Raw genomic sequence first — 25,288 nt, forward strand, 5'->3', positions numbered from 1 at the left:
CGGTGCAACTCTAGGCTGAATAACGTTTATTAGCATTCGGGATCAGCAGCAGAAAAACTTGGCTTCGCAACATGGCCGCGGCCTCGTTGGACCTGAATCTGTAATCAGGAAGATAGACATTGGACCGCTCGCAATGTCGGAAGTGTGTTATGTGTGAGCAGATGTAACGCGACGCTGTCGATGGACTCGCCACATATAGGCCGCTAATTCAGCGGGCGGTGCTCATCACGGTGATCAGTCGCTGCGCGAGATGAGGGGCAAGACGCGGTGTCATCAATCAAGCATCCTAATTTGCAGATGCCGGAGCAGCATTGAGAAGATTGAGATGATTCTGGGATGAGCTCGAGAGTCACAGCCACGTTCGGCCGCGCATTGCCCATGGGGCAACATCGAAAGCGGCTTGCTTCCGATGTTAAGGAGAGAAGTCCGATATGATGCCGTTCTCAATCGCGGGCTGGCAAAATTTAGCTGTGATAGTTGTGGCCAGGGCAAGGACTGACAGTCCCAGATCCATGGCCCGCTTACTTGCAACCCGCGGTTGGTCGAACCCATCTCATCGAAGCAGCAGCTCGCGCACACACAGGGTGACGAGGCGGCGCGCCCTAAGAGCGAAGTGGTCCTAGAATCTGAATGCAACGAAGTCTCATGGCCGCCCGACTCAATGCTATCCAAAGACGGCCAAGAATTGAACCCAGCAGTAATGCGCGTGACCTTGGAGCTGAACATATCGTCGACCATTACTCGTCAGAGGTCGCATTCAAGCCGGTAATTTTCCCTTGACTTGACACTCCGACAGCACCGTATACGTTTCAGTCGCCACGCAAAGGACGGTGCCTCCAGGTGATAAGTCGCTGAGTATTCCATAAGGCTGACGCTGACTCCATGGAATCCATTTTCGGTGCATGTACGCGAAAGTCAGAGCGCGACCGCATGATTTCACGATCATGTGAGGGCGTTGTTAGCATGCAATCCCGTTCGACTTGCATCGAGCTTGTTCCGCACGCACTTTCTTCGAAGGTAAGCTCGTTAAAACATGTTGCTTTGAGTTCAACACCACGGCTGCCGACAGAGCCACGATGCAACGCCGAGAGAAGAGTCTGCGCCGCGAGCGCGTCGTCAAGTTGCGCCGCGCACAGCTCGTGAGAAGAGCGCGCATGCGACGATGCGGTGTAGAGTGCTCCGTGACGGCTTGCAAAGACGCCGTTGCGAACGATGGAACGCCTTCGCACGTGGCTCGACCCGGCCATCAGGGCGCATGTGGGATGTTGGCGTCTGGTGGCGCAAAGACGTCCTTCGCGCTTCGCAGACCGCAAAGGGGCATGCCGCGTCTGTTGTGAACGTGCTTGTGACGGTTAATCTCGTTCGCACAGTGCTCTTGTAATGATGCGCTTCCGCAAATACTTGCAGTACGGGGGTGGGTTGGGCAGCAACATGAGCGCCAGCCATCAGTAGCTAATCACGCAATGATGCGCTCCATCGCAGCTCCCTAATCAGGCATCGTATTTGGCAAAATGAGGATGTGCAGGTGCAGGTGCAAGTGCTGGCATGTCAGTGGCATGTCGGTGTCATTGGGCTGGTGCAGTGCGACCACAGGACGTTGAGGTCACGGCTTGCGATACTAGTATCACGCGCATCTCGCGACGTTGAATAACATGCGGTGTATGTCGGGTTGCACACCGAAGTGGGCTGTTACGATGACCGCACTTTGACAGCGCAGCGCAGCTGCTCCATTTGGTGAGGGGAGGTGAACAGAGGGGACGCACTCAGCGTGGCCAAGAGCACGGGAGCAACAACAAGCTGCTTCTAGAATCATGGCTAATCGACACATGACCGTTGGCAAGGCTTTGATCAAATCTATTCTGCCGCCCAACACGGGCACCACGGCTGGCAGCCAAATGAACATCATCAATGCATTCGCGAACCACGTGGGCGGCGCCTCCCATGTTAGACACGCCGAAAGAGGCTAACGACCAGTGTCCAGGTCGTGGGAATGTTAGTAGTATGAGGCCTGTCACCACGGCAGCAAGCGCGCGCATCATGTCCCAAAGTCGAAGGTTGCATTCGACTATGCGGGTCGGATCTTTTGGTGTGACGATCGGTTCAGGGTCAGACGGAACAATGGTGATTGCTGTACTGCGCTCATCTCGAAGGCGGTCGCAGTGGAGACGGACTGCAGTGCTCGCCTCACTACCAGGTTCCGGTTTGGAGCGCGCTTCCAAGCACGCTCGCCTCGCTTCGGCCGGTATGTCGAGACTCGAGGCTGACAGATGGGCTGCGGCAGCACCGCACGGAATGAAGGGGATAACACTGTATGAACGGCCTTCACGCTCTTCGAGAAGATGCCGTAGCTTGGCATCCGACGCAGAACCCTGCACTGCGCATTGTCACCAGGCAAGTTCCCAGCAGGATCGGCTTGCCGATAGCTGTCAACTAGCCATCCTGAGTGCGAAATATTGGGCGAGGTTAAGGCGAGGTTGCGGTGTACCGACGGCATCCGGCGACAGACGAATATTGCAGGGCGATGAAATGACAATAGTCCTGCGTGCATCGTCGGCAGATTCATCGTGCGTTTCGGCCAGATCTGAGTAGGATGGGGGTACCTTTTGCGATCGCCCGGTGGAAGAAAGCTTCCTGATTCATGCGCGCGTGGTTACTTGCGGTCAACACTGCGGTCGACTTCTTCGCCGCTGGTCTGCTGCATCGCAGGATACTGTAGCAGTCGTTCAAGCCCGATACACGAATAGACAGGGCATGTCGCAGCACGGCCACGTAGCAGCCCCTGCGATTCGTTCTGACGTAGGGGCATGGCGATTGTCGGTTTGGCCTGGTTTGTGGTTTGCAGGTGACGAGGGCACGGAGGAGCTTCGTCCGGAGGTGCTGGGTGCTGGATATCACCTGCGAGGCCTACTCCACTTTCTGTGGCAGCAATGCGGACCCGCTGGCGCTGCTGCTGCGGGAAGCCCCCCAGGTCAGATCGCATCTGCATGCATTGCATTTTCACACCTCACGCCAGCGCTGTTTTGCCGTGCCACTGCGGGCTGCTGCGTGTTGCTGCGCTGACCTGGCGCGTGGTCGCACACCCGAGCAAGCAGCATCCTCACCGTCTCCTGTCTGTCTGCCGTCTGTCACTCTCCGTCGCCGCCGCCGCCGCCGCCTCCCAGGCACAGCACACTAGCAGCACGAGAGCCGGGTTGGCGCGAGAGCCTTTCGTCCTATCATCACCTGGGGCGCTTTTGACTTCCAATTTGACTTTGCTGGGCGCATCTGAGTCGGAACTAAACTCACGACTCCATCAGACACTAAGCCCGGGTGGCACTGTCCTCGGGAAGGACGACCGTTAGGTTCATGCTCACTCTGCCATCGCAGCACCCTTGCGCGCAGAATAATCACCTTGGCTCGGCCATGTCGCTCTGAGCCTCTCTGCGCACGCTCATCCCCGTGCCCGCGAGCCGACCGACGCATGGCTCGAGACCTTGCGTGTTATGGATCCATACAGGAGAGGACCGACGCCTTACGGCCAACACCCTCCTCCTAGTCACGACTCTCGCCCACCGCCGCACTACGCGCAGCCTGGCCCTCCCTCGCAGCAGCACCACCCTCATCCTGCCCAGCAGCAGCAGCATCAACCGCCGCCGCCTCCACCGCCGCAGCAACCGCAACACCAGCCATATCCTCCACCGCCTGCGCAACCTGGAGCCCCTCCGCCGCAGTCCTACCCTCCGCAGCAGCAGCAGCAACAGCACCCGCAGCAGCTCCCTCCCATCCAGCCCACGGCCTACGCGCCTCCACCCCCCAGCTCCGAGCAGTCGTCGAGTCTCCCGCCCTTTCGTCACAGCTCTTCGCAGCCCCCACACGAGCAGCAACGCGAAGGACAAGCGCAGTATCAGCCAGACCACACCTACAATCGTTCCGGCCATGCCACTCCGGCGCCGACCAACGTGAACAGATCATACTCGCACGATTCGGGCCAGCAGCGCACGCCTGCTACGCCCACAGGCCCCGCGCATTTCCCTCACCCATCGGGGCACGACGGTGCGCAACCGCCACCGCCAGCACCACAACCCATGGATCATGGAGCGCATCATGGGTATCCGCCCACGAATGGCGTGCCCCATCACGGCTTGCCGGCTCCACCACCGTCCCACGGACATCACGAACAGCACCCTCAATACGCGATGACCCCAATGGTAGACCAGCATCACTCATACCCACCACCTGGACAGCCCATGTACAATGGGCCACCTAGCTATGGGCCTACAGCAAACATGAATTATGGTCCCAAGCGCAAACAGATGCGTGCCACTCAGGTGTGTTCCTTGTCTGATTCAAAAACGCGTTTTGTTGTGTTGACTTTGCTGACTCGCGACAGGCATGTGAGCAATGCCGGCAGCGGAAACAAAAGTGCGACGAAGGAAATCCGTGCTCGTTTTGCAAGGAGAACAACCTCTCATGTCAATATCGCGATACCCCGCCCGCAAAGTGAGTCGTTGTTTTGGTGGCGCTTTCCTTTTCACTAATGCTAACGGCCGCTGCAGGACGGATAAGAACATGGAGAAGCTTCTTAGCTACATGGAAACACATTCACAAGGACTCGCCGATTTGACGACCAAAATCGATCAGTTCGAAGCGAGACTGCGTCGCGTGGAACAGAATACGCAGACCAATTCGCAGTCCAACCATGTCGGTCACACGATCGCTGGTGCAGAACAGGAACCGCTTCCGGACGACGAAAACCCACCGCGATCTCGCAAACCCGACCTCGAGGACCACCGCACAGCTCCGCATAAGTTGCTGCTGTTGTGGCCGAGCGTTCGTCCGCTTCTCAAGACGGCTGGCGTTGAGCACAACGACGGCTATGTCATGGAGGCTGAGGATCGCGGAGTCCTGCGACTGTGGACTCGAGGTGAAGGTATCGACGAATACGATGGCACTCAAGCTGGTGGTCCCGCGAGCCCAGCCCGAAGCGACGAGAGCGGCGACCTTGTCCTAGTTTCTACTCCATCGGAAGGTGTCTGGGGCACAGGTTTCCCTACTACGCCTGGAAGCACTGGTGGGCGTTCGGAACCCTATGGTGCTGGTGGTCTAAAAGCCAACGGCCACGTCGATCTGGATGCAGCAACAATCAACCAGCTCTATGATAGCTACATGAAGAACATCCACATCATGCATCCTTTCCTGGATAAGCGACGACTTCGCAAGATGTTTGATGCATTCATCAAGAAGTACAGCAGCGGACGACCGCGAGCGACCTTTGCCGTTGGAAACGACAACTATCCCCACGAGCGTCCGCTCAAACGACAACGATCAAACGGGTCCGGTCCAAACAATGTTGGTGTCACGACAGGTGCCGACTCGGACGTGGCAAGAGACGTTGCGACCGAGAGATCGCCTGGAAACGCCATCATCTACCTCGTACTGGCGCTGGGCAAAATATGCCTGCACAAGGAGCCTTTGCCATCTCCAGTTCCTAACAGTAAGCTGCAGGCAAACACGGTCGTCTCCCACCAAATCTCCGGGTCGCGAGGATTCTCTGCCAGCTCACCAGTGTCGGCGAACATCAAACCTTCCCCCATGTCCCCGAAGTCAACCCCCACGACTCAACCAACGCCACCATCTGAGGCCAATATGCGCGTGCAAGACTCTCGCAGCAGACGCTCTTCTGTAGACGGATCTCCGGGCGCCCCCGGCCCTCGCAACCTGGACGTCATTCCAGGCCTCGCCTACTATGCGCGAGCAGCCGAGATACTGGGTGATCAAGGCGATGGTAACGACCTGGTACACGCTCAGATGTTCCTCCTCGCTGGCCTGTATAAGGGACAGCTTGCGCGAGTCAAAGAGAGCATGAGCTGGATCACAATGGCAGGCCGCGCAATTCTGATCCTTCTGGACCGGTACAAGCTATACAACGACAATTACTGGGAGGATTATGGTGGTGTTCGATCTCAGTACATTCGGTCGCAAGCGCGCATTAAGGATACGCGACAAAGTCTGATTGTGCTTGCGTCTTGGACGTGCCTGCAGCTCGAGAGTGATATCCTTGCTGAGCTACGACTGCCCGCCAGTGGAATCCAAGCAATTGAGCACCTGCTCTTGATGCCGCACAAAGTCAATGACGACGAGACATATGTTGGGCTTGATCCCGACGGACGCATGGAGGATCACGACAACATGCTGATCTACTACTCAGCCCAACTCTTCTTGCGACGCAGACTGAACCAAGTGCACCGAGAGATGTATGGCAAAGCTTCACTCGATCAACCACTCGCGGAGGTCCAGGAGATGCTGAAGAGCCACGAATCGATCCTGGAGCACTGGAGAGAAGGCCTGCCGGATCCTTTGAAGTGGAACGACGACGATCCTCCGCCATCAGACATTCTGTCTGCGCGTCTACGCGCGAAATATTGGGGAGCACGATACGTCATCAACAGGCCGTTCCTGGACTATTGTCTGCATGTGATGCCACTGTTGAAGGATCACCTCTCGATTGAGGAGGCCGCGAAGGATGGGTATGGCAACCCTCGTGACAAGGCTGACATTCACCTGTTCCGGGCGATTCAGCAGCTGGGAGATCGCGAAATCTGGATAGCAGCGAAGCGATGCATTGACGCTGCCATGCAAAGCACGATCGCATTCGATGGAATTACCAAGCACACCCGCCTGATTGTAACCAACATTCACGGCACAGCACATGCGTACGTACCAACTCTTTGATCATCACAGGCGCCAAACTGACTAATCTTAGACAATTCGGAAACATGTTGGTGCTCTCTGCAGCATTCAACAGCAAATATATTGACCCACTCGTGCCTCGCGAGAGATTCAAGTCACTCTTGGAGCGTACCATTAGCTTTCTACGCCGTCTGGCGCCAATCTCGCCTACCTGCGCCGCCGATTGCGGGATTCTTGAGAAGTTCAACAGGACTTTGTTCCCTCTTGAAGAAGATATGAAGCCCCATTATCGGAACGAAGGGATCGAGTACAATTTGTTGGACCCGACAAGTGCTGAGAACTCCTTCCAGGACAGTCTAATCAATACAACCAGATGAGACGAGGCTTATTGGGATACTACAAACTCGTCTCTGACCCGCAGCCGTCCACGCTCGAATGGCTTGTCAGATATGGGGTTACAGCCTCGAGCCGCGGAGTGGATTGCAAACTGCATCGTGGCAGTTCATCCTCCGTTGGAATCAGCAGGGCAGCGTCTCTGCCATTAGCGATCTAATCCACTCACACGATGATCTGGCGACCCAGTTTTCAGAATCATCACCACCGACTCGCCGCGACGCGTTACAGCAGCAATCATCTTACCGATCGTTCTCTGTCAACACATACATGCATTCTGGGAGGCTAGCGTTGTTGTTCGACCTTTTTTTGCAGCATTGGTTCTTGCGTATACCAGGCTCATCGCCAATGTCCGGGGAGAGGCAGTCTTTGTCTTTAGGCTATCTATCACAGGGGTGGTTGATTTGTTGCGCGCGACTTAGAAGTAAGCAGCAGCCCGTTTATTGTACAGTTACGAGAAGAAGACGTGTACAGTATTCCCAAGCCTCTGTTCCGCATAGGCATCACATCATTGTCCCATCTGTAAAGGTATGGAGTACTGGTGCTCTCGTTATCGCTGCGTCGCCTCTGCGCTCTACTTCACTCTTTCCTACACGCACTCCATCGTCGGAGTTCTCTCCATTGACAGTATAATCATAAGCCCTAGGCTTGATCACCAAGAACTACGGGAACCCTACAGTGCCGTCCTCGCCTTTCTTCGCTACATCATACGACCCAACACCGCGGGCCTGAACATAGGCTCATACCCGCCACGGCAAAAACAAAAAGCAGTCTTGTGATTGTCGCGGCAGCGGGCAGAAGCACTCCTGGGTCTACGGCACGAGCACTAACACGACGCCACAATCCAACTCCTCGGGGAGCTTCACAGCCGTGTGCCACTTTGAATTTATCAGAGTTCTCGTCTTTGCTTGATGGGGATAATGCTTTTGACACTCGGTAGCTAATTTATTTGGCTAGTTTGGGTGGTAGTCTGCCGCAAGCTTGGAGTTGGGCAGCAAGATGTGCATCATGTGGTTCGCTTGTGCTTCGTTCCTCTTCGGCTTTGGTGGTTTGGCGGATGCGGTTTAGTGGTTTTGAGTTTGAGTCCGTCTGTTTGCGCTTTGGTCTTATCCGAGCTGTGGATTCGCTTGTTGGTTTTCGGATTGCTGGTCTGATGGGCGCTTGAACGTCTATGGAGGTTTGTGAGTCTGAGCTTCTATCCGTCTCGCCAGCTGCTTGCCGTTATTCTCCTATACATGCGTTTCTTGTGTGGTTTTCAACGTGATCGTATCGCAGTGCAGAAAGCGGCAAAGGATTGCTCCGATCCGGTGTTAGCGTGCACAGACGGGTGGTGGCCTATTATGTCGACCATCCTCTCGTCTTGCATATCCCGTGCTCGACTAAGAGCAGGAAGGTTTGGTTGGTTTGAAACCGAGGGCGTGGGACTGGAAAAGCTCGTTTGGACTTCAGCTCTTCTCGTGGGGGTTTGTTGTTTGGGGTGTCGTCGTCTGCATCAGCGTCATTTGTAGCTTTGGACACCTCACATCTGCTCGTCCTCGTATTGTGAGCGAGGACTGGCATCCTTGAAAAGTGCGTAGATGGCACGGGAATTCGGTCAACTCAGTCTGCGATGCTAAACAGAGCACTTTCTGTAACGCTAGTGTTATTGCGTACACCGCTGATATCTTCACTGATGCAGCAAGAGCTACCCGCACGAGCGTGCGCGTCATGCAGGTACCGATGCGACTTGTGAAAGCATCATTGACTGACAGTTTCGTAGACCTTGCAGTTCTACGATATGTTCGTGCCAGTCAGAGGCATGCCAATGGTCTTTACTTTCGTATTCCCACTCGAACCTGACATTGAATTGAGCGGAAGTGCTGCGATCGATCCGCAGAGCAGGCGCACTCCTTGTCCTTGCTCATGGAGGCCGGCATCAAAGCCTCGCGTCCGCAGTCCGCACGAGCGTTTGAGCAAGATTCAGCTCAGCACACTTGACATCCATCACATGCTGACAAAGTCTCGTTCGACTCTTCGTCACCAGCGGGGTATGAGTCCGTGTCACCGCTGTACGAAATGAGCTTCTTTAAAGTCTTTCGGTCACGCGGATGCGCCCTATCTTCAAGATGAACACCAATATACAGCCTCATCCATGCCTCTCGAAGCCGAGGCCTGCCGCACAAGAACGCCGATGTCCCATTTGCTGGGCTTGGCTCACCATCACTTTACAGGGTGTGAAGTAGGTCTCGGTAGGTATCGCGAAGAGGGAAGGTGAAGTCGACGACGTCAAAACACCCTTGCACCTTTGTGATTGATTGCAAGGGGATTCCGGAACTAGCCTAAAGATCGGGGCGTCTGGGGCAGGACAGCGCCGAACGAACGGACATTCAATATTTGTCCCGCCGACCAAAATGAGAGCTACCAGCAGCTCCATTCACCATCTCACAGGGACTGCGGACCACGATCCTGATGAGATTGCGAAGCATCGCGCAGAAAAGATCGGACCTTTTTTGCATGTGGATCGACGGATCCGATGATATGCATCGCTTCGGGCCTCGACATGGGTTTCTTTGATATCTGTCGAACGCCAAGTCCGGCTCATCAGAGAACCATGCCCTTCGCATATATTGATTGTGCTCAGGGCCAAGTCAAAGATGATCGCTGACAGGAGTCAGATTTCTCCGCGCAGCTTCTCATGGACAGCATCCCTCTCGGCAAGTCTCAGCAAGTACGATTCGGGCAATCCGAATCTCATCTCGTATTCTGGCATCTAGGTAGCGTACCGTACTCGAACAGGCAATTGCTTGCCCGAACTCGCGTACATACGCTACTGCGCCACGCGATATTCATCCGCACGGTATGTTCAGCACGTAGAGATGTTGTTCAGCTTGAAGATGTGCATCTTCTTGCAGTTCTCACGTGAGCTTGCGATTGCGACAGTGTTCAAAGAAGCGGTCAGAGCGAAAGAGCATGGGTATTTACAGGTCCATCGTCTGAAATTGATTGAGTTGACGCCGCATCCCATGCAGAGCACGGCTGTAGTGCTGATTATCACAGCTGCCGAAGCTGACGTGCGCTGTCCCATCTCCCAATGAGACGGGAGCAGACAAGGCTCTTAAATGTGGAGATGTTCGGTCACCTCGCCGATGTCTTCAAAGATAGGCACAATGCAGCCTTGAGGTGAGGTGAACAAAAGCATGCATGCACGCCGGGAACATGCTTCTCAGGAGAGCCACTGGAAAGTTTAACACGACTGGAAATATCACTCGGCTGCGTGGAGATGGAGGAAGTCGTTGCATTGACGAGTGACAAGGCGCTGTGACAAGGTGCTGTGCCACCGCCACGTCGACTGCGCGTGAGCTGTCAACGCAGCGCCACGAAAGCATGCAGGGTCGTCATGCAGATATCTTGCTTTAGACGATGGGCTCCAGGAGAGTCACAACACAAACTGGCTGATCGCTCGACAGAAGCATCGAATTCAATGGGCGGAGCGGAGAAAAGAGTCGTGCGAGCACTGATAGCGAAGCTCTCCGTTATGCGCTGGCAAAAGAAATTCCCTCTTATCAGATAGCACGCAACGGAAGGTTGTTCTGACGTTGAACATGAGGCTGTCAAGAAACCTGCCATATGCTCAGCTGGGGATGAAAAGTATGTTGAATGGTAACAATGCTCTGCGTTGCTGATAAGCCAGGCTTCCTGCGTGGACACTTCCGCGGACGGGAGTCGATCAGTGATCTAGAATACCCAGCACACACACAGGGCCTCTACAGTCCGTCATCTGCATACGTGGATTCAAGGAACATAAGCTCGAGAATCTTTCCGGGCTCTCCTGCCAATGAGATGCGCTAAACTGGCTGTGAAAAGGCTTGCAAATGCCCAGAGAGCGAGTTGTGCCCTGCTATTCGATCCCCGAATGCAGGTGACAGATTGTATTGATGGGCATAGCAAAGGGAACGACTGCCCGGTCATGCCCTTGCGACCGACAGACTTCCTGTCATCCTCACCGCCTCACCTGTCCAATCTCTTTGGCATCCAAAGACCAACAGCCTCAGACCAGAAAAGACTGACTCTGCTCATTCTCGATGCCTGGGCGCGACCCTCTGAACCCTTGGGTCTCACCTTCCCATTTACAACCTCAAACTTCCTAGTCACGCCGCCATCACATCCTCTCTCCAGATCAAGCTCCACATCGACAAACTTGGGTCTCAATTTTTCTTTCTCATCCTCCAATTCACGTCCCTGAGCTTTCCAAGCCTCTCCCGTCCTTCCCCGTCCCATCTCCACAGACTCATCACTCCCCAGCTCCTGAATCTCAATCACAGTGCCCAACACTCCACGGTATTGCCGACTGAACTCGTCATCTACATTCTTTCTTGCGAGCGACACGCGTTTGTTGTCTTGATGTCGATAAAACGACTGTCGACCCCAAACTTCGGCACTCCGATTTTGTCGGCTTCGACGCCATTTCCGACAGAGCAGCACCGAGAAGAGCACGATACTGCAAATGGTGAGGATCGAACAGAGCGTGATGACCGCAATGAGGGTCGCGCGTGAGACGACGATTTCATGATCTTGTAATTCGTAGCATGCTGGGGTAGACCTAGCTACTAGCGTTCCAGTATTAAGCGTAGCGTCCGCAGCGTGTCGGATGACATCCATTCTTCGTGTGCGAATGGCGTGTTCGAAGTATGTGAGGTCGAGACTGCGGTGTTCTTCTGCCATGTTTTGGAGGAGTCGAAATGCTTGATGTGATGTGATGTGATTACAATTACAGCGCCAGCGCTGGTAGTTTTCAAAACAGGCAGCAGAAAGGACAGCTGAGAATAGTAGGAAAAGACAGTGATGAGTCGCAATGAAAGTCGACTTACCTTCAGATGTATCGCTGGAGTATATACAGAACCAAACCTCTGCACGATGCGGCACTGCGGCGTTAGACGCGTGGGCTGCAAACGTGCGGCGTTGCTGTTGCTTAATACAGCAACGACAAGACTACATTTTTGGCAATCATGCAGCATGCTGTTTCATGTTTGCTTTGAACGACGGTCTGGATAGAGGAACCGCAGAGCGAAGCGCGCAAGTGTGGTTCTGGGCTTGATGTGGAGCTCCGGCAATCCGCTTTCGACATCCAGCTCGGCGCTTAACGCCCAATGGATCACACAGTGCTGCTGCAAGCGCGAAACATTGCTCGAACGAGCTGAAACGCATGAGAAGGGTTTGTCCATTGTCGAAAAATGGCTGGTCACAACGGAGACTGCGAATGTGCTCCTCGCAGTGACAAAGTGATGTGAGCACGTGACTTTGTGCCGAGTGTAGAATGGTCGACATGCTTGGCCTATGCGAAGGTCAGATTCGTTCCTTTTATCGTGGGTAAGCATAGCTCATTTGTTTTCCTTCGCCTTCCTGCCTTCAATCACCCTGAAGATATCCGCGGCGTTGTTGACATCGCCCTTCCTCTTCTTCGGTTTGCGCTTCTTCTTGTCGCCACGCTTCCCATCGTCTTCTTCCCAGCCGTCATCGCCAGCTGCCTTACCACCCTTCCACTCTGCCAGTTTCACCTTGGCATCGAGAGCGTCCTCTTCGTCTTCGCCACGACTGCCTCCAAAGCCGAGATCCATGTCCTCGAGATCGCGATCCTGCTGTGCCAGCATGCGAGCCCGCTTTGCTTTCCGTGCTTCGCGCTCTTCACGAGTGGCTGGATCATCGTCTTCGTCGTCAGATCCAGTCTTATCGGCCGCAAGATTTGCCGCTTTCTTGAGCACATTTTCGATGCCCTTGAAGCGGTCTTTCGCAGCTTCTTCTTCGGTTTGCTTGGAGCTGTCTCCAAAATAATTCCTGGTCGCCTTCGCGGTCGTTGATACGGCAGGTTGCGTCTTCGATTGTTGCTGGTCCACAGGCTCTTCCGATACTTCACCTTCGTCGTCTGACTCAATCGGAGCATCGTTCCTCTTCGCGGGCTCTGCGTCGTCTTCGCTATCACTGTCCTCATCCTCATCTTCCTGTCCAAGCGGGTCGTACTCTGTCCCTGCTCCAGCAAAAATGTCTTCATCACTCTCCTCAGCTGCTTCCGTGATCGTCTGCACCGGAACAGCAACGTCCGCGCCAAGCACAGGCTTACTGATGTCAGGCATGTCCGCTGTAGTCCCGTTCGATGCAACCTTTTTGACCATTTTCTTCACGGTTCCGTCTTCCTGGACAACTGTGACGACTTCTCGGCCCTTGTGGTCGATCTCCACCTTCGGTTTGGATTGCTCGCCAATCTTCTTCCATCGACCATCCAGCTTGGGAGCGCTGGCCGCTTTGGCTTCGGCCGCCGCCTTACGTTGGGCCTTGAGCTCTGCGAGCAACTCGTCTCGTGTTCGCTTCTTCCCTGCTATGGGTTCGACGGCCTTCACTCCTTTCTTCTCTGCATGCTCCTTCTTCACTGATGCGATTTCCTTCTCTCCCAGTTTCTCCAGTTCATCGTCCACATCGACCGGCGCATCATCTTCACCAGATTTCTTTCCCAGGCCCAAGACGTCCTCGCCACGCCTCACGCGCTCCAGCAATTGCCTGTCAAGACCCTTGACCAGATGTGTACTCGAAACATCACCCCCTGTTATCTGATCTCTCAGTGCCTCGAATGTCTCCCACGAGATAGTGCCTAGCTTCGCCTGCTCCTCCAGAGCCTTGATACGCTCTGCCTTGTCGTCTTGATCGTCTGAAGCTTCCTGTCTCGCCTTCGCCCGGTCCACGTATCCAGCACCGAATTTGCTTCCCTTGGGAGCAGAGGATTTGTACTTCTTCGGAGGCCTCATTTGCGCGTGCTGTTCGCGGACTTGGCGAGCGAAGTCGTCGTTGCTCGGTGCCTTTCCAGGTCTCGGGGTCATGGGTACAAATGCGCTCCTCTTCGCGCCCAGTGCGGCTGGTTTCGATGGCTTGGGCGCATCATCCTGTCGGGCGGATGTGCTGGACACCAGTTTGCGGAAGGCGTCGTTGTTCATCTTGCGTACCGGGATGGTGGGCCGTCGGGATCGTGCTCAGCGGCGCATATGCATGCTTCTGTTCAGACGAGAACGCTGCCATAACGCTGGATCAACTTTCATGGAGGCAGGCTGTGGCTTAGTCAGCTGCACCGGAAGCCGCGCTCCACCTCAGTCCGATGCGGCAGTTCAACTTCAACTTCTATCAGTCGCTTCAAACAACTTGTGAAACTGGGAGCAGGCGGGAAAAAAGCGCAGTATAGTCATCTACCAAAAACACATCATACAGGCTTGTGAAAGAAAGTCGTCCCATGAGGCCAACAAGCGTGGCCGCGGGGATACTCCACTTTACTGAGATGATCTATTGCTGCATTCACCAGGCCTCCCGGCATGCTCCTCCGTGAGCCATGACATTCATATATGCGTCCAAAGCTACTTGTGAGAGGCGTTACTTTTCCACTGATATTGACATCTATAGCTCATGACCATGCTGCTTTGCCTGCTGGCCACGCTCGTGAGCGTCATTACGCCAGCGATGGCGCAGAACGACACCTCAAACACTTTCACAAATCCACTTGTACACCTAGGAGGCCAAATTGGAGGCGCTGACCCATGGGTGATTCGACATGATGGCTTCTACTACATGACATATACTACTGTCACCAACATTACCATCATGAGAAGCCCAGTTCTCACCGATTGGTCTGAGGCAGAAGTCAAGCTTGCCTTTGATCCTCCGGTAAGCTACTCTCGTTGATCTGTAGGCCAGGATGCCAGACCTAACAGATTGCAGCCTGGTCAGAACTATAGCACAGATCTATGGGCTCCGGAGCTGCATAACATCAATGACAAGTGGTACATCATCTTCACGGCTGACCCAAACAACGACTCACCTCCACCTGAGCTGGAAGCCTTGTGCAATTGGAACTGCCCTGCGGTCAATCACCGAATGTATGTGTTGGAATCAAGTGGTCCAGACCCCTGGGCTTCAAATTACACCTTGAAGGGCGAGCTAGATACCTATGACCAGTTCGCTATCGATGGGACATACTTTCAGCACTCCTCAGGGCTTTACCACATATACTCTTGCTGGTTCGACAAGTATCAGTCTTGGCCAGCCAATCTGTGCATCACGAAGATGTCCGATCCCTGGACTGTGGTGACCAATGTCACGGAGCGACAGACGATATCAGTTCCTAGTAATCCTTGGGAGAAAACGCCATATGGAAGAATGGAGAACATCCGTCTTTCTTCCAACGAAGGACCTCAACAGCTCGACAACCCCGAGACTGGTCAGCAATTTGTAATATACTCAGCCGCAAGAAGTGATACTAGGAACTACTGCCTTGGTCAACTCGAACTCATTGGTGACGATCCTATGAATCCTCAAGACTGGCGGAAGAACAACGAAGGTTGCGTGTTTTACCAGAACCCCAAGGAAAAGGCCTATGGTGTTGGGCACGCAAGTTTCACAAAGAGTCCAGATGGGATGGAAGACTGGATCGTGTACCACGGGATGGAAAATCCCTTTTCTGGGTGGTCTGCAAGGACGATCCGAGCCCAGAAGTTCGGATGGAACGAAGATGGAAGTCCGAAATTCCCAAGACCAGGATACGGACCGTATGAAGTACCAAGTGGGCAGAATGTGAGCATGAAGATGGTTTGAGCAGGCGGACACTGGATCTGCAGGTCGAAACTTGGTCCTGGCTCCTTGACCAGCAGCGAAACCACAAGTGAAGTGGCAAGATGAACCTATTCCACTGCAGATAGCATGCCAATAAACTCGGCGTCCATATTGCGAAGTTCTTTCTTCCACGATCGTGATGTTGCATACCGTGGCTTCGAGGGAGAATCTCGCACAGTCGCCTCGCGGATCTCCACATGCTCGCAAACGAGCTGTAGAGCCGCCATCTACGTTTTTGTGCCCACCGCACCAAAGGGAAGAAGAAATACGCAAGCCTCTTACCTCTCTGTGTACGAATTGTGCACGCTGCCGTCACCTCTTCGCGTGAATCTTGGCAACAGTACCTTGGCCGATGCCTTCACAGCTCTTTCGAGCACAACATACACGGTGTATGCAGCTGACCGCAGTCGCCCGCACGAGGTTTCGCTACGCGGTACAATGCTCTTGTTTGTGCGCTGCAGCTGCCCGCTTCCTGGAACCTCGGAGGTCGTCGGTGTAGTTTCAATACCTTCCATCACGTCGTGCTCAAACCACCGTGCCGTGCATTCATGCGATCTTTGGGTATCCCTCCTCTTAGCAGTACCAAATGATCAATCTCCTGTGAGTGCGTGAGAAACGCAGCACAAGAATGCAATCACATATGCCGCGCCTTCAGCCAATTATCCCTGCTTGAAGCAATCTGTGCATCTCTTTTTGTGAAATGTGAGCTGCAGCGAACCGGTGACACGAATGTGGGTTCTGCTGTGAAGGGATCTCGGCTGTCTTGACTTCATCGTGTCCACTGCAGGCGCGACGAAGAGGAGCACTTCGCGCTGCGAGCCGCCGTCGACAAGGTCTTCGCGACCAGGTCGCTGGTGTGCCTGGACAACACGCCTCTGAGCTCCGTTCATTCGTCGCAGCTGCTAGCAACCCTGCAGCTTCCAGTCGAGCTGCGCGCGTGCAAGCACTGGATCCTGCGGTAGAGTTCGTCCCCCTCCCGTCCAACGTCACCAGGAACACCTCCTGTTCCCTTGGAATTCCGCCCGCAGATCGGCCAAGCAGAGGATGTGGTACGGTGACTCTTATGCTCAGCCTTAGCAAGCACTAAGTCGCGCACGTCTGGATGCCAATCGGCTACCGAGGTTGTCCCTTGCAAAAAGCGGCCATTCATATCCATATCGTGGACGGCGAATGAGACCTGCCACGCAGGAGCCAGGATGTTTCCATCCTGAATTGGCTGCAGAAGCTTCAGGCCCGCGTTTTAAGGTTGTAGCCTCCCCTGGTCCAAGTTCTGAGACTCCAGCCGACCTCCCAAGAACTAGGACCATCCTTTCGATGTAACAATGGCTGGCTCTCACTAGACTAGGAACACCGGCTTGTGTGGAGCGGACTCGTATTTCTTGGTCTGGCTATATCCAACGCCTTGCTCGCCACCGTCTTTGAACGTCCCACCGGTCTTTGCCCAATACCTTCTGGCCTCCATCACATTGTTCTAAAATGCGCGGCATCTTACCTGTCGCGCTGCTAGTGAGCAGCGCCAGTGCAATCTGGCCGTTGCCGAAAGAGTACCAGCATGGCAAAGACGTCCTGTGGATCAATAAAGACAAAGTTGACGTCGAATACCACCAATCGGGATCTGTGAGCTTACCTGAATACCCGCCTGAGGAATACCTTCTAACCCACTCGGAACAGAACACTAAGCGTGAAGAGGGCACAGGATCTGCCAGCAAGATTGTTCAGAATGCTGTCCAGAGAACATATGATACTCTCTTCAGCAAGAACTTTGTGCCATGGATGTTGCGACCTAGGCTTTCAAACTATGAGCCAGATTCCAACTCTACTGGCACGTACATCACCACGATCACCATTCAGCAGATGGGAGCGGATCCAGATGATGTGAAGAAACCCGACACCGAGATCGACGAGTCTTACAGTCTGGAAGTCACTACTGATGGCAAGGTCACTGTGTCTGCCAAAACTTCAATTGGCATTCTCTGGGGTCTCACCACCTTCACGCAGCTCTTCTTCCAGCACTCGAATGGCGGTGTCTATACAGACCTCGCGCCTGTTTCTATCAAGGACGAGCCAAAGTTCAAATGGCGTGGGCTCAACGTCGATACGTCTCGTACCTTTAAGCCTCTGTCAGATCTCTACGCGATGATTGATGCTCTGTCGTACAACAAGATGAACAGACTTCACTGGCACGTTACAGATGCGCAGTCATGGCCACTCGAAGTTCCTGCACTGCCGGATCTTATGCCAAAGGGTGTCTACGAGCCATCCCAGAAGTACACTGTGGATGATGTGCGGAAGCTGCAAGAATATGGCTCTCTTCTCGGTGTCGAGGTCGCCATGGAGATCGATAACCCAGGCCATACTTCTTCAATCTGGTTTTCTGACCCAGATCTCATCGCAGCATTCAACAAGCAGCCAGACTGGACAACATATTGCGCCGAGCCTCCATGTGGATCTCTCAAGCTCAACTCTACAAAGGTATACGACTTCCTCGAGACTCTTCTCGACGACCTTCTGCCACGTCTGAAGCCTTTGACATCGTACTTCCACCTTGGTGGGGATGAAGTGAACAAGAACACATACCTGCTGGACGATACTGTCAAATCCAATGAATCGTCGGTCCTCCAGCCATTGATGCAAAAGTACATGGACCGCAACATGAACCAAACCAAATCCTACGGTTTCACACCTCTGGTCTGGGAAGAAATGCTCCTCGACTGGAACCTCACACTCCCTAAGGACACTATCATCCAAGCGTGGCAGTCCGATGAAGCCGTCGCCAAAATCACAGCTCAAGGATACAGAGTCATAACAGGAAACTACAACTACTGGTACCTTGACTGTGGTAAAGGACAATGGATCGACTTCGCCCCTTCCAACGCAGCCGGCTTCTGGCCATTCTTAGATTACTGCGCTCCCTACCACAACTGGCGTGCCGTGTACAGCTACGATCCATTGCACGGTGTACCTGAGAACTCCACACACCTCGTGCTCGGCGGCGAAACGCACATCTGGAGCGAGCAGACTGATGCTGTCAACTTTCAGCAGATGGTGAGTTGAGGTCCACGTCCTTCATACATATATGTATATACAAACTAACAATCATCACTAACACTTTCCATAGGTCTGGCCCCGCACCTCTGCCGCAGCAGAAGTTCTCTGGAGCGGCGCAAAAGATGCCCAGGGCCAGAACCGCTCGCAAATCGAAGCTTCGCCTCGTTTGGCGGAGATGCGCGAACGTCTTGTTGCAAGGGGCATGAAAGCGGAACCTGTCCACATGCCTTTCTGTACCCAGAATGGAACGCAATGCGCGTATCCTTCGTGATCTACGAGTGATGTAACGGGTTTTATGATGGAATTTGTAGTAGTGTCAGGACACTCGCATGAGGTTTATGTAGTGCGATATGAAAGCTATTTTTCTACGCCGCTTCGGACTGACGGACATCTGGTACGCTTCGACGGACTATTCTTTCTCAAGGAGAATGATCGTTTGTGTTTGTACTTCTTTCGGTTTCATTTCGTGTTGCATGTACTGAGTGTGTAAGTACTCGTGCTTGGCATCTGGTGTTGCTATTCGATGTTAAGGTTGGAAGCAGTTCGGTGGCTGTCGTGATGCCGAAGGCTACGTGTGCTGCGTGAGAGCTTCGCAAGTGCTACTTACGTGATGGATAAGCGATACGTAAGGACATGTAACCGTCGGTGTCCGTATGTGACAGGAAGACGATCGTCAGCGATGTTACTGCCGTGGTTCACGTACGGCCCGGCACAGCTCGGCGTCTGACAGTACCATGAAGCTCCGGAAGGTTTCATGTATTTAGTGGACATCTTCGAAACGCAGGCTACGACTTGGCACTCACTGTGCAATACTAGGAAGCAGTCTTGGGAGAGGCTATTTGATAGAAAGGTCGTATTGCAGTTGAATATGCTATGCTCTACTTTACAGACCGACCAAGCAGTGAACTCGACCAGCTGGTGGAAATGCCATTATTTAGTGGCGGCATTACGGCCACTAGAATGGTGGCAGCCAGAATGGGTATCCTCCGTTCTTCACACGGAAAATGCTGAGCAGGAACGAGTATACGGCAAGTATGATGCCGCCCCATACCAGGACTGCGATCTTTTGTTGACGCGGGTCTGTGATTCGTGGAGTCTTCAGCGCCAGGCTGATAGTCGCGAATGAGAGCACGCCGTCTGGAATCGGTCAGTATATCTTCTGTCTGCTCATAGAGGCCGAAGGACTCACAGATTGCAGCGATGATCTGCGTTTCCATGCCAAATTGGTTTTGAAACCCGCCAGCGAAGTAGCTTACGCCTCCCTTGCCGTCGGAAGCCACATATGGCACTTTCCTAATGTGGTTGAACATATGGCCAGAGGTGAATAACAACACGGCGACCAAGCTGACGGCTGTCCACAAGCTACGGCTCTGAATTACAGGTAGGATATATGGAGCAGCAACCGAGACAAACGTGATGCCTCCAAGGACAGCGACAACAGTTGTCACGATCTTGATGTAGTTGATAGGACGAACGACTGGAGGATGCGGTCTGCCTGGCATCTGACGGGCGATCCAGCTGTGCACAGGCTCAGCTTTGTTAATGCTGGATTGATGTTAGTCAGGTACTCGCAATGATAGCTCATGTCTTACCCAGTATTGAAGTCGAGTCGCTCCATAGGCTTGTCTGGCTTTGCGTGGGGCCCGGTTGTAGGATGGAAGTAGAGCAGAACTGGTGCCGTTTGGAGCATCATCTATTGTCATCCGTCAATGCCTTCCTCTGACGTATAGCGTTACTCCATTGTTCCATACCGACTGGAAAGTGGCCTTGCCGTCCATGAAGTCCAGGGAGCCGAAGACCAGCCTCGACTCCTTCTTCTTGTCTCCATTGTTCCAACTCTTTGCAAGCAGATCCCACTCTGGCTGAAATTCATGACAGAGCTGGCATCCAAAGCGTGCGTCCAGCGCAGTCAACAAGACGGCCACCGAGTAATCGCGCGGAGCTTTGGTGAGCTTCTCGTAGGAACTGTCGTCGAGCTTCACAGGCTGCGGCTTCGCGCTCTGCGCAGCGAATCGGTCGGCAGATGATTTCGATTTGGCAGCGAGAGAAGACAATGGCAGAATTGCCGCAGTAAGCAGCTGGAGTAACCTCATTTTGGCGATTGGTGCACGACAATGCGATTCAATGGGAAGTGCTTCGCTTCGTCCAGCAGCCAAAGGACAGCTTGTGAGTCTTGGCAGGAACGTAGGACGTGGCTTCGGCAGTCGGCATTGTGGAGCCAAAAGCCCTAATCATCTGGCCATTGTTTTGACCCGTCAACAGCGCAACGGGCGCACACTCCACCACTGCGAGTACGCCTACAACAGCATATCCTCTTATGCCCGCACACTCTACCAAAGCAGCCACTATGGCGCCCATACCGCAGCAAAATGGCGCGATGCATCAACACTCGCTCAACACTGCTGCCGCCGAGCTCAAATACGCAAATAGCACACATCTCGTCGACGTGATCGGCAAAGACGAGGACATTCGACGACTGCGTTTCGATATACATATCCTGGAAGACGACAATGACGAACTGCGTGAGTTGCTGGGTCAGGAGGAGGCGCGATCCGATCAATTCGAGCGCCTCGTCAACGAGAACCTCGCGCGTGCCGAAGCGGCCGAAGCGCGTCTGTCAGACTTGAAGGAGGAGCTGCGGATGCGGGAGCAGGAGGTTGGCACCTTGCGGGCAGAGGCGAAAGCATTAGAGACCACAGCTGCAGATTCTGAAGCTTTCTTGACAGAGAAGCTGGCGCTGACACGAGAACTCTCCGTCCTCAGACCACAACTAGAGCACTTGAAGACACAGGCGAGCAACACCGAGGCTTTGATGACGGAGAAGTTGGAGTTGCAACGGCAGCTGACCGAGCTTCAATGCGAATTGGAGAATGCCAAACGTGACGTGAAGCGCGCCATGGCAAAGCGACGAAACACTGGTGTCGAGATCGCTCAGGAAGAGCAGGTCGAACAGCTCAAAAGGGAGCTCGCCAAGGAGAAGCGCGCTCGACAACGCGCAGAAGAGGCCACTGAGCCCTCTCAGTCAGATGTTAATGTTGACGAGGTGCGAAAAGAGTTGGCTCGTGAGAAACGCGCACGACAAAAGGCTGAAGAGGAGTTGGAGGCGGCGCACGAGAACACGCAAGTGGAGGACGTGCGGAAAGACTTGCTGAAAGAGAAGAAGGCCAAGAACAAACTTGAAGAGCAACTGGAGAGCTTGCAGGAAGAGCTTACCAACGAAAAGAAGCGATCGGCCAAAGCACTCAAGCAGGCTGGGGCTACAGCAACGGCAACAGCTGAGAATGACGAGCAACTTGAGGAACTTCGGGCAGAACTTGCAAAGGAAAAGAAAGAGCGGGCAAAGGCCGAGAAAGCAGCAGAGAAGCAGCTCGCTGAGATCGAAGCTCAGAGAACCACGCTTGACGAGAAACTTGGTCAATTTCGAACGAAGCTGAGATCGACCAAGGAGAAGCTCAAAGAAACGGAATCAGAGTTGGAGGCTGCGCGTGAGAGGGCCGCTTCTGCTGCGACCGCTCCACAAGTCAAGAAGACGACGGCCAACAACAGGAAGCGTAACGCGGCGGCCCTGGATGTCGATGCTACTACTCTGGGCACACCAGGCGACGGACCCACAGCAAAGCGTGGCCGTAGAGCGCCTGCGGTGGGCGAGAAGTCCTCGTTCAGCATTACTCCTTTCCTTAATAGGACTGCTAGCATTGCTCCCGAGAGCGACCATGAGGAGGACTCTGATGACGATGCTCCGAATGGCAAGGAAATCGACGTTCCGATAGCTTCACCTACTGCCCTTGCAGCCACCACAAAACAAAAGAAGTTGCCGCTCGCGCAAGCTGACAGCAACGTGAAAGTGAAGAAAGCTGCGCCTCGACAACGCAAACAAAAAGCAGCGGCACCAATGCTTGACATTGTCACAGAAGAGCCGGAAGACGTGCACAGCCAGGGTCAAGAAAACGACGCTGCCTCAAGACCTACTGCGGCCAAGACGATCAAGACCAAAACACACGACGGCGACGATCCCGAGAAGCCGACAGACGCGGCGACGAAGAAGAAGCAAAAGAAGCGCAAGTCACTCGTGGATTTTGAGACCTTCAACAAGCCTGAGGCTGCAAAGAAAGTACAGAGCAAGAAAAATCGCAAACTGGGAGGACTAGGCAAGACGTTGTTTGATGAAGAAGAGGAAGCTACCGCGCCTGCGAAAGCACTTCCTGGCAGAATGGTGCTCGGAGGTCGTGGCTTCGGCGCGCTCGGGGCTGGAACGAAGAAGGCTGGTGGTTTCCTTGGCGCAAGCAAGATCGGGTCGTCCATATTGCTGACTGCGCAGGATGGCAGTGGCTTTCAGTTTAGCCCTCTCAAGCGGAGGCGAGGAAACCTCGATGACACGTTGAGGGGCTGAGAGCTCTTCATGCAATCAAAACGGTCCACAGGACGTTCTCATTATTGCTTTTGACAGCGAGGTAATTGGTTTAGCGTTTGGCCTTCCGCTGATAGCATAAATGAAGAGCATTGCCACTTCTCAGGGCCCGTCCCAGGCGAACTCACTCCGCACGAAATTGGCAAGACATTGTGCAAACCGCATGCTCACGATTATAGCACGCCTGCGTACGGGCGCCGATACTCGGACCGAGACAACTCCTCCATGACCGGGGTCGATGCATCTGCATGCAAGTCATCAGCAGCCATGACATTTCTCACCATCGCGACCACACCCTCAACGCACATCGTCCCCGCGACTATACAGCTAGAGCACCGCCACATGGCGCTGATTATGGTCCAACTTCCATGATCATGGGAACACTCATGTGCATAGGTCCAGTATCTCTGCTGCCGTCCTACATTACTCTGTAAGCTTCACAAACATGTCCATTCCCTTCGCCTCCTTTCACGAGCATGATTTTCGTACTGTACCGGACACTGCAGCTACTCTCATCTATCAATAACGTGGCCCAGCGATTTGTGCTCCCTTTTTTGATTAATCTGTTTCACGGCATGACTCTCGCTGACGCGCTGAGACAAGAAGAACACGCGGGCGAGAACGTCATAAGACAGCAAGTATTGATCCACCAGCAATTGACACCTAGCGCTTGGCTTCGCGGCAGCGCACCGGAAACATGGGAACCAAACGAGCGAGAATTCGAGATGCCTGTATTCCATGGTCACGACCTAAATCGTAACGAGATTTCCGATATTGACGATACTTCGTGCGTCGATATATCACAAGACGACTCACAACTGGACTGCATCAGACTTGACACTTCGACATTGAGCAACTCACAGGAAGACACGACTTCTGGAACCCGCTCAGCAAGCACTTCACTCAGATTAAATCGCTTTGAACGACATCGGGACGAGATAGAGGACATGCATCTGCTCATGATCGGTAGGCAGATTAAAGGCCATAGAAATGGCGAACTGAAATTCCGTACCGACTTCGAGGCTTGTTTCAAGGATTTCCCTCTGGAGCATATGTACGAGGCTCACTGGTCATGTCACTCTCCAGTCAGCGCTCAGACTTCTATACGGAGTTCTCGTGCCAGTAGCAACCGACGAGGTGACCTGGAGAATGCCTCTCCACTACCACAGCAGGAGGGGGGCTCGGAAGAATGCGAGGTGTATGAAGATGCCAAAGTCAAGGGCATGCTTAACGACATCATGCTGCCGCGAAATCTCGACGGGAGTCCTATGGCAGAACTCGACGCATCGCCAACACAATGTGATACTGGGCATTCTGCCAACACGCTGAGCAGTCCTATGCTTCCATCCTTCACAGCGGAGTCACCCATCAGACTGAGGCCACGATTAGCATCAGATCGACTTTCGAAAATGCTCGCTACTCTCCGGCCTTTGTCGTGGGCAAAACGCGCATCGATTCATCTCAAACAGATCAGACACAGTGCACTCCTGCCAGATCATCCTCTCGACGAGCGCACATTCTCAAATACTGAAGATCAGACGTCAAGCAAGCCTATCTGGGACATCAGGTCGATTGAGAATGCTCTTGTGTACAACCCCAGGACACTAGATGTGACGATAGAGCATGGCGGTCTGGAAATGCCAAGTTCTTTCAGCAGCCCTACAGAGCTGAAGAATCCAGCCCTAGTGCTGACATCACTTCCTCAAAGCGATGATTGCGATAGTGAGAGTAGCGGTGATGATGACTCAGATGACCTGTCTTTACCGGAAGGCGTGACAGTTGGAGGGTGTTGGATAGCTGTCGCTTCGCATGAGCAGTAGAACTAATGCGGGCGGAGGCAATGTACAGGAACAGGTTTGCTCGGTTATGGATCAGCTTCGTAGCTGTCACAGATGATTCTATTCATATCATGAGTTTGAAAAACAGTCTAGACCTCTGATGCAGGTCTAGTCGCAGTCTTGCAGATAGCAGATTGGAAGGTCGGTGGAGGCAGAGTAGGGCAGGTCGCTTGGACATCGGCTGAAGCTGCCAAAGCTCAGCTAAACTGTGGCTGAGATGCACAAGCGGAGAATAATGTAATATCATGCAACCACTTGCATAGACATATTAAGAAACATCAAGCCTTCTCGGTATTCTGTCCACGGAAGA

At 53.7% G+C, this 25,288-nt stretch overlaps 8 protein-coding genes across 10 annotated transcripts; 5 read left to right on the forward strand and 3 right to left on the reverse strand.

Annotated features, from left to right (window-relative positions):
- Window positions 1–3,482: 3,482 nt before the first annotated feature.
- Window positions 3,483–7,046, forward strand: CKM354_001187800 (uncharacterized protein; the record flags this gene model as incomplete). The annotated part of the gene is made up of 4 exons (XM_044807384.1): window positions 3,483–4,307; window positions 4,370–4,479; window positions 4,536–6,692; window positions 6,743–7,046. 4 exons carry the CDS (start codon window positions 3,483–3,485, stop codon window positions 7,044–7,046), a joined length of 3,396 nt encoding a protein of 1,131 aa, XP_044663319.1.
- A 4,003-nt stretch (window positions 7,047–11,049) lies between these two features.
- CKM354_001187900 (uncharacterized protein) lies at window positions 11,050–11,763 on the reverse strand (the record flags this gene model as incomplete). The annotated part of the gene is made up of 1 exon (XM_044807385.1): window positions 11,050–11,763. The coding sequence occupies one exon, from the start codon at window positions 11,761–11,763 to the stop codon at window positions 11,050–11,052; it is 714 nt and encodes a 237-aa protein (XP_044663320.1).
- A 656-nt stretch (window positions 11,764–12,419) lies between these two features.
- Window positions 12,420–14,021, reverse strand: CKM354_001188000 (uncharacterized protein; the record flags this gene model as incomplete). Its single annotated transcript, XM_044807386.1, has 1 exon — window positions 12,420–14,021. One exon carries the CDS (start codon window positions 14,019–14,021, stop codon window positions 12,420–12,422), a length of 1,602 nt encoding a protein of 533 aa, XP_044663321.1.
- A 460-nt stretch (window positions 14,022–14,481) lies between these two features.
- On the forward strand, window positions 14,482–15,666 carry CKM354_001188100 (uncharacterized protein; the record flags this gene model as incomplete). The annotated part of the gene is made up of 2 exons (XM_044807387.1): window positions 14,482–14,739; window positions 14,794–15,666. 2 exons carry the CDS (start codon window positions 14,482–14,484, stop codon window positions 15,664–15,666), a joined length of 1,131 nt encoding a protein of 376 aa, XP_044663322.1.
- A 1,494-nt stretch (window positions 15,667–17,160) lies between these two features.
- CKM354_001188200 (uncharacterized protein) lies at window positions 17,161–19,003 on the forward strand (the record flags this gene model as incomplete). Its single annotated transcript, XM_044807388.1, has 2 exons — window positions 17,161–18,729; window positions 18,803–19,003. 2 exons carry the CDS (start codon window positions 17,161–17,163, stop codon window positions 19,001–19,003), a joined length of 1,770 nt encoding a protein of 589 aa, XP_044663323.1.
- Window positions 19,004–19,687: 684 nt separating this feature from the next.
- CKM354_001188300 (uncharacterized protein) lies at window positions 19,688–20,825 on the reverse strand (the record flags this gene model as incomplete). Its single annotated transcript, XM_044807389.1, has 4 exons — window positions 19,688–19,869; window positions 19,922–20,277; window positions 20,325–20,425; window positions 20,484–20,825. 4 exons carry the CDS (start codon window positions 20,823–20,825, stop codon window positions 19,688–19,690), a joined length of 981 nt encoding a protein of 326 aa, XP_044663324.1.
- Window positions 20,826–21,049: 224 nt separating this feature from the next.
- Window positions 21,050–23,122, forward strand: CKM354_001188400 (uncharacterized protein; the record flags this gene model as incomplete). Of its 3 annotated transcripts, XM_044807391.1 has the most annotated exons (2): window positions 21,050–21,775; window positions 21,825–21,884. In XM_044807391.1, 2 exons carry the CDS (start codon window positions 21,050–21,052, stop codon window positions 21,882–21,884), a joined length of 786 nt encoding a protein of 261 aa, XP_044663326.1. The 3 variants fall into 3 exon arrangements, with proteins under 3 accessions (XP_044663326.1, XP_044663325.1, XP_044663327.1); XM_044807390.1 differs by having other exon boundaries at window positions 21,050–23,122; XM_044807392.1 differs by having other exon boundaries at window positions 21,080–23,122.
- A 494-nt stretch (window positions 23,123–23,616) lies between these two features.
- On the forward strand, window positions 23,617–24,960 carry CKM354_001188500 (uncharacterized protein; the record flags this gene model as incomplete). The annotated part of the gene is made up of 1 exon (XM_044807393.1): window positions 23,617–24,960. One exon carries the CDS (start codon window positions 23,617–23,619, stop codon window positions 24,958–24,960), a length of 1,344 nt encoding a protein of 447 aa, XP_044663328.1.
- Window positions 24,961–25,288: the final 328 nt, after the last annotated feature.

This window comes from Cercospora kikuchii (assembly GCF_019650295.1).
Source record: "Cercospora kikuchii DNA, contig_00008, whole genome shotgun sequence".
NCBI classification, from domain to species: domain Eukaryota; kingdom Fungi; phylum Ascomycota; class Dothideomycetes; order Mycosphaerellales; family Mycosphaerellaceae; genus Cercospora; species Cercospora kikuchii.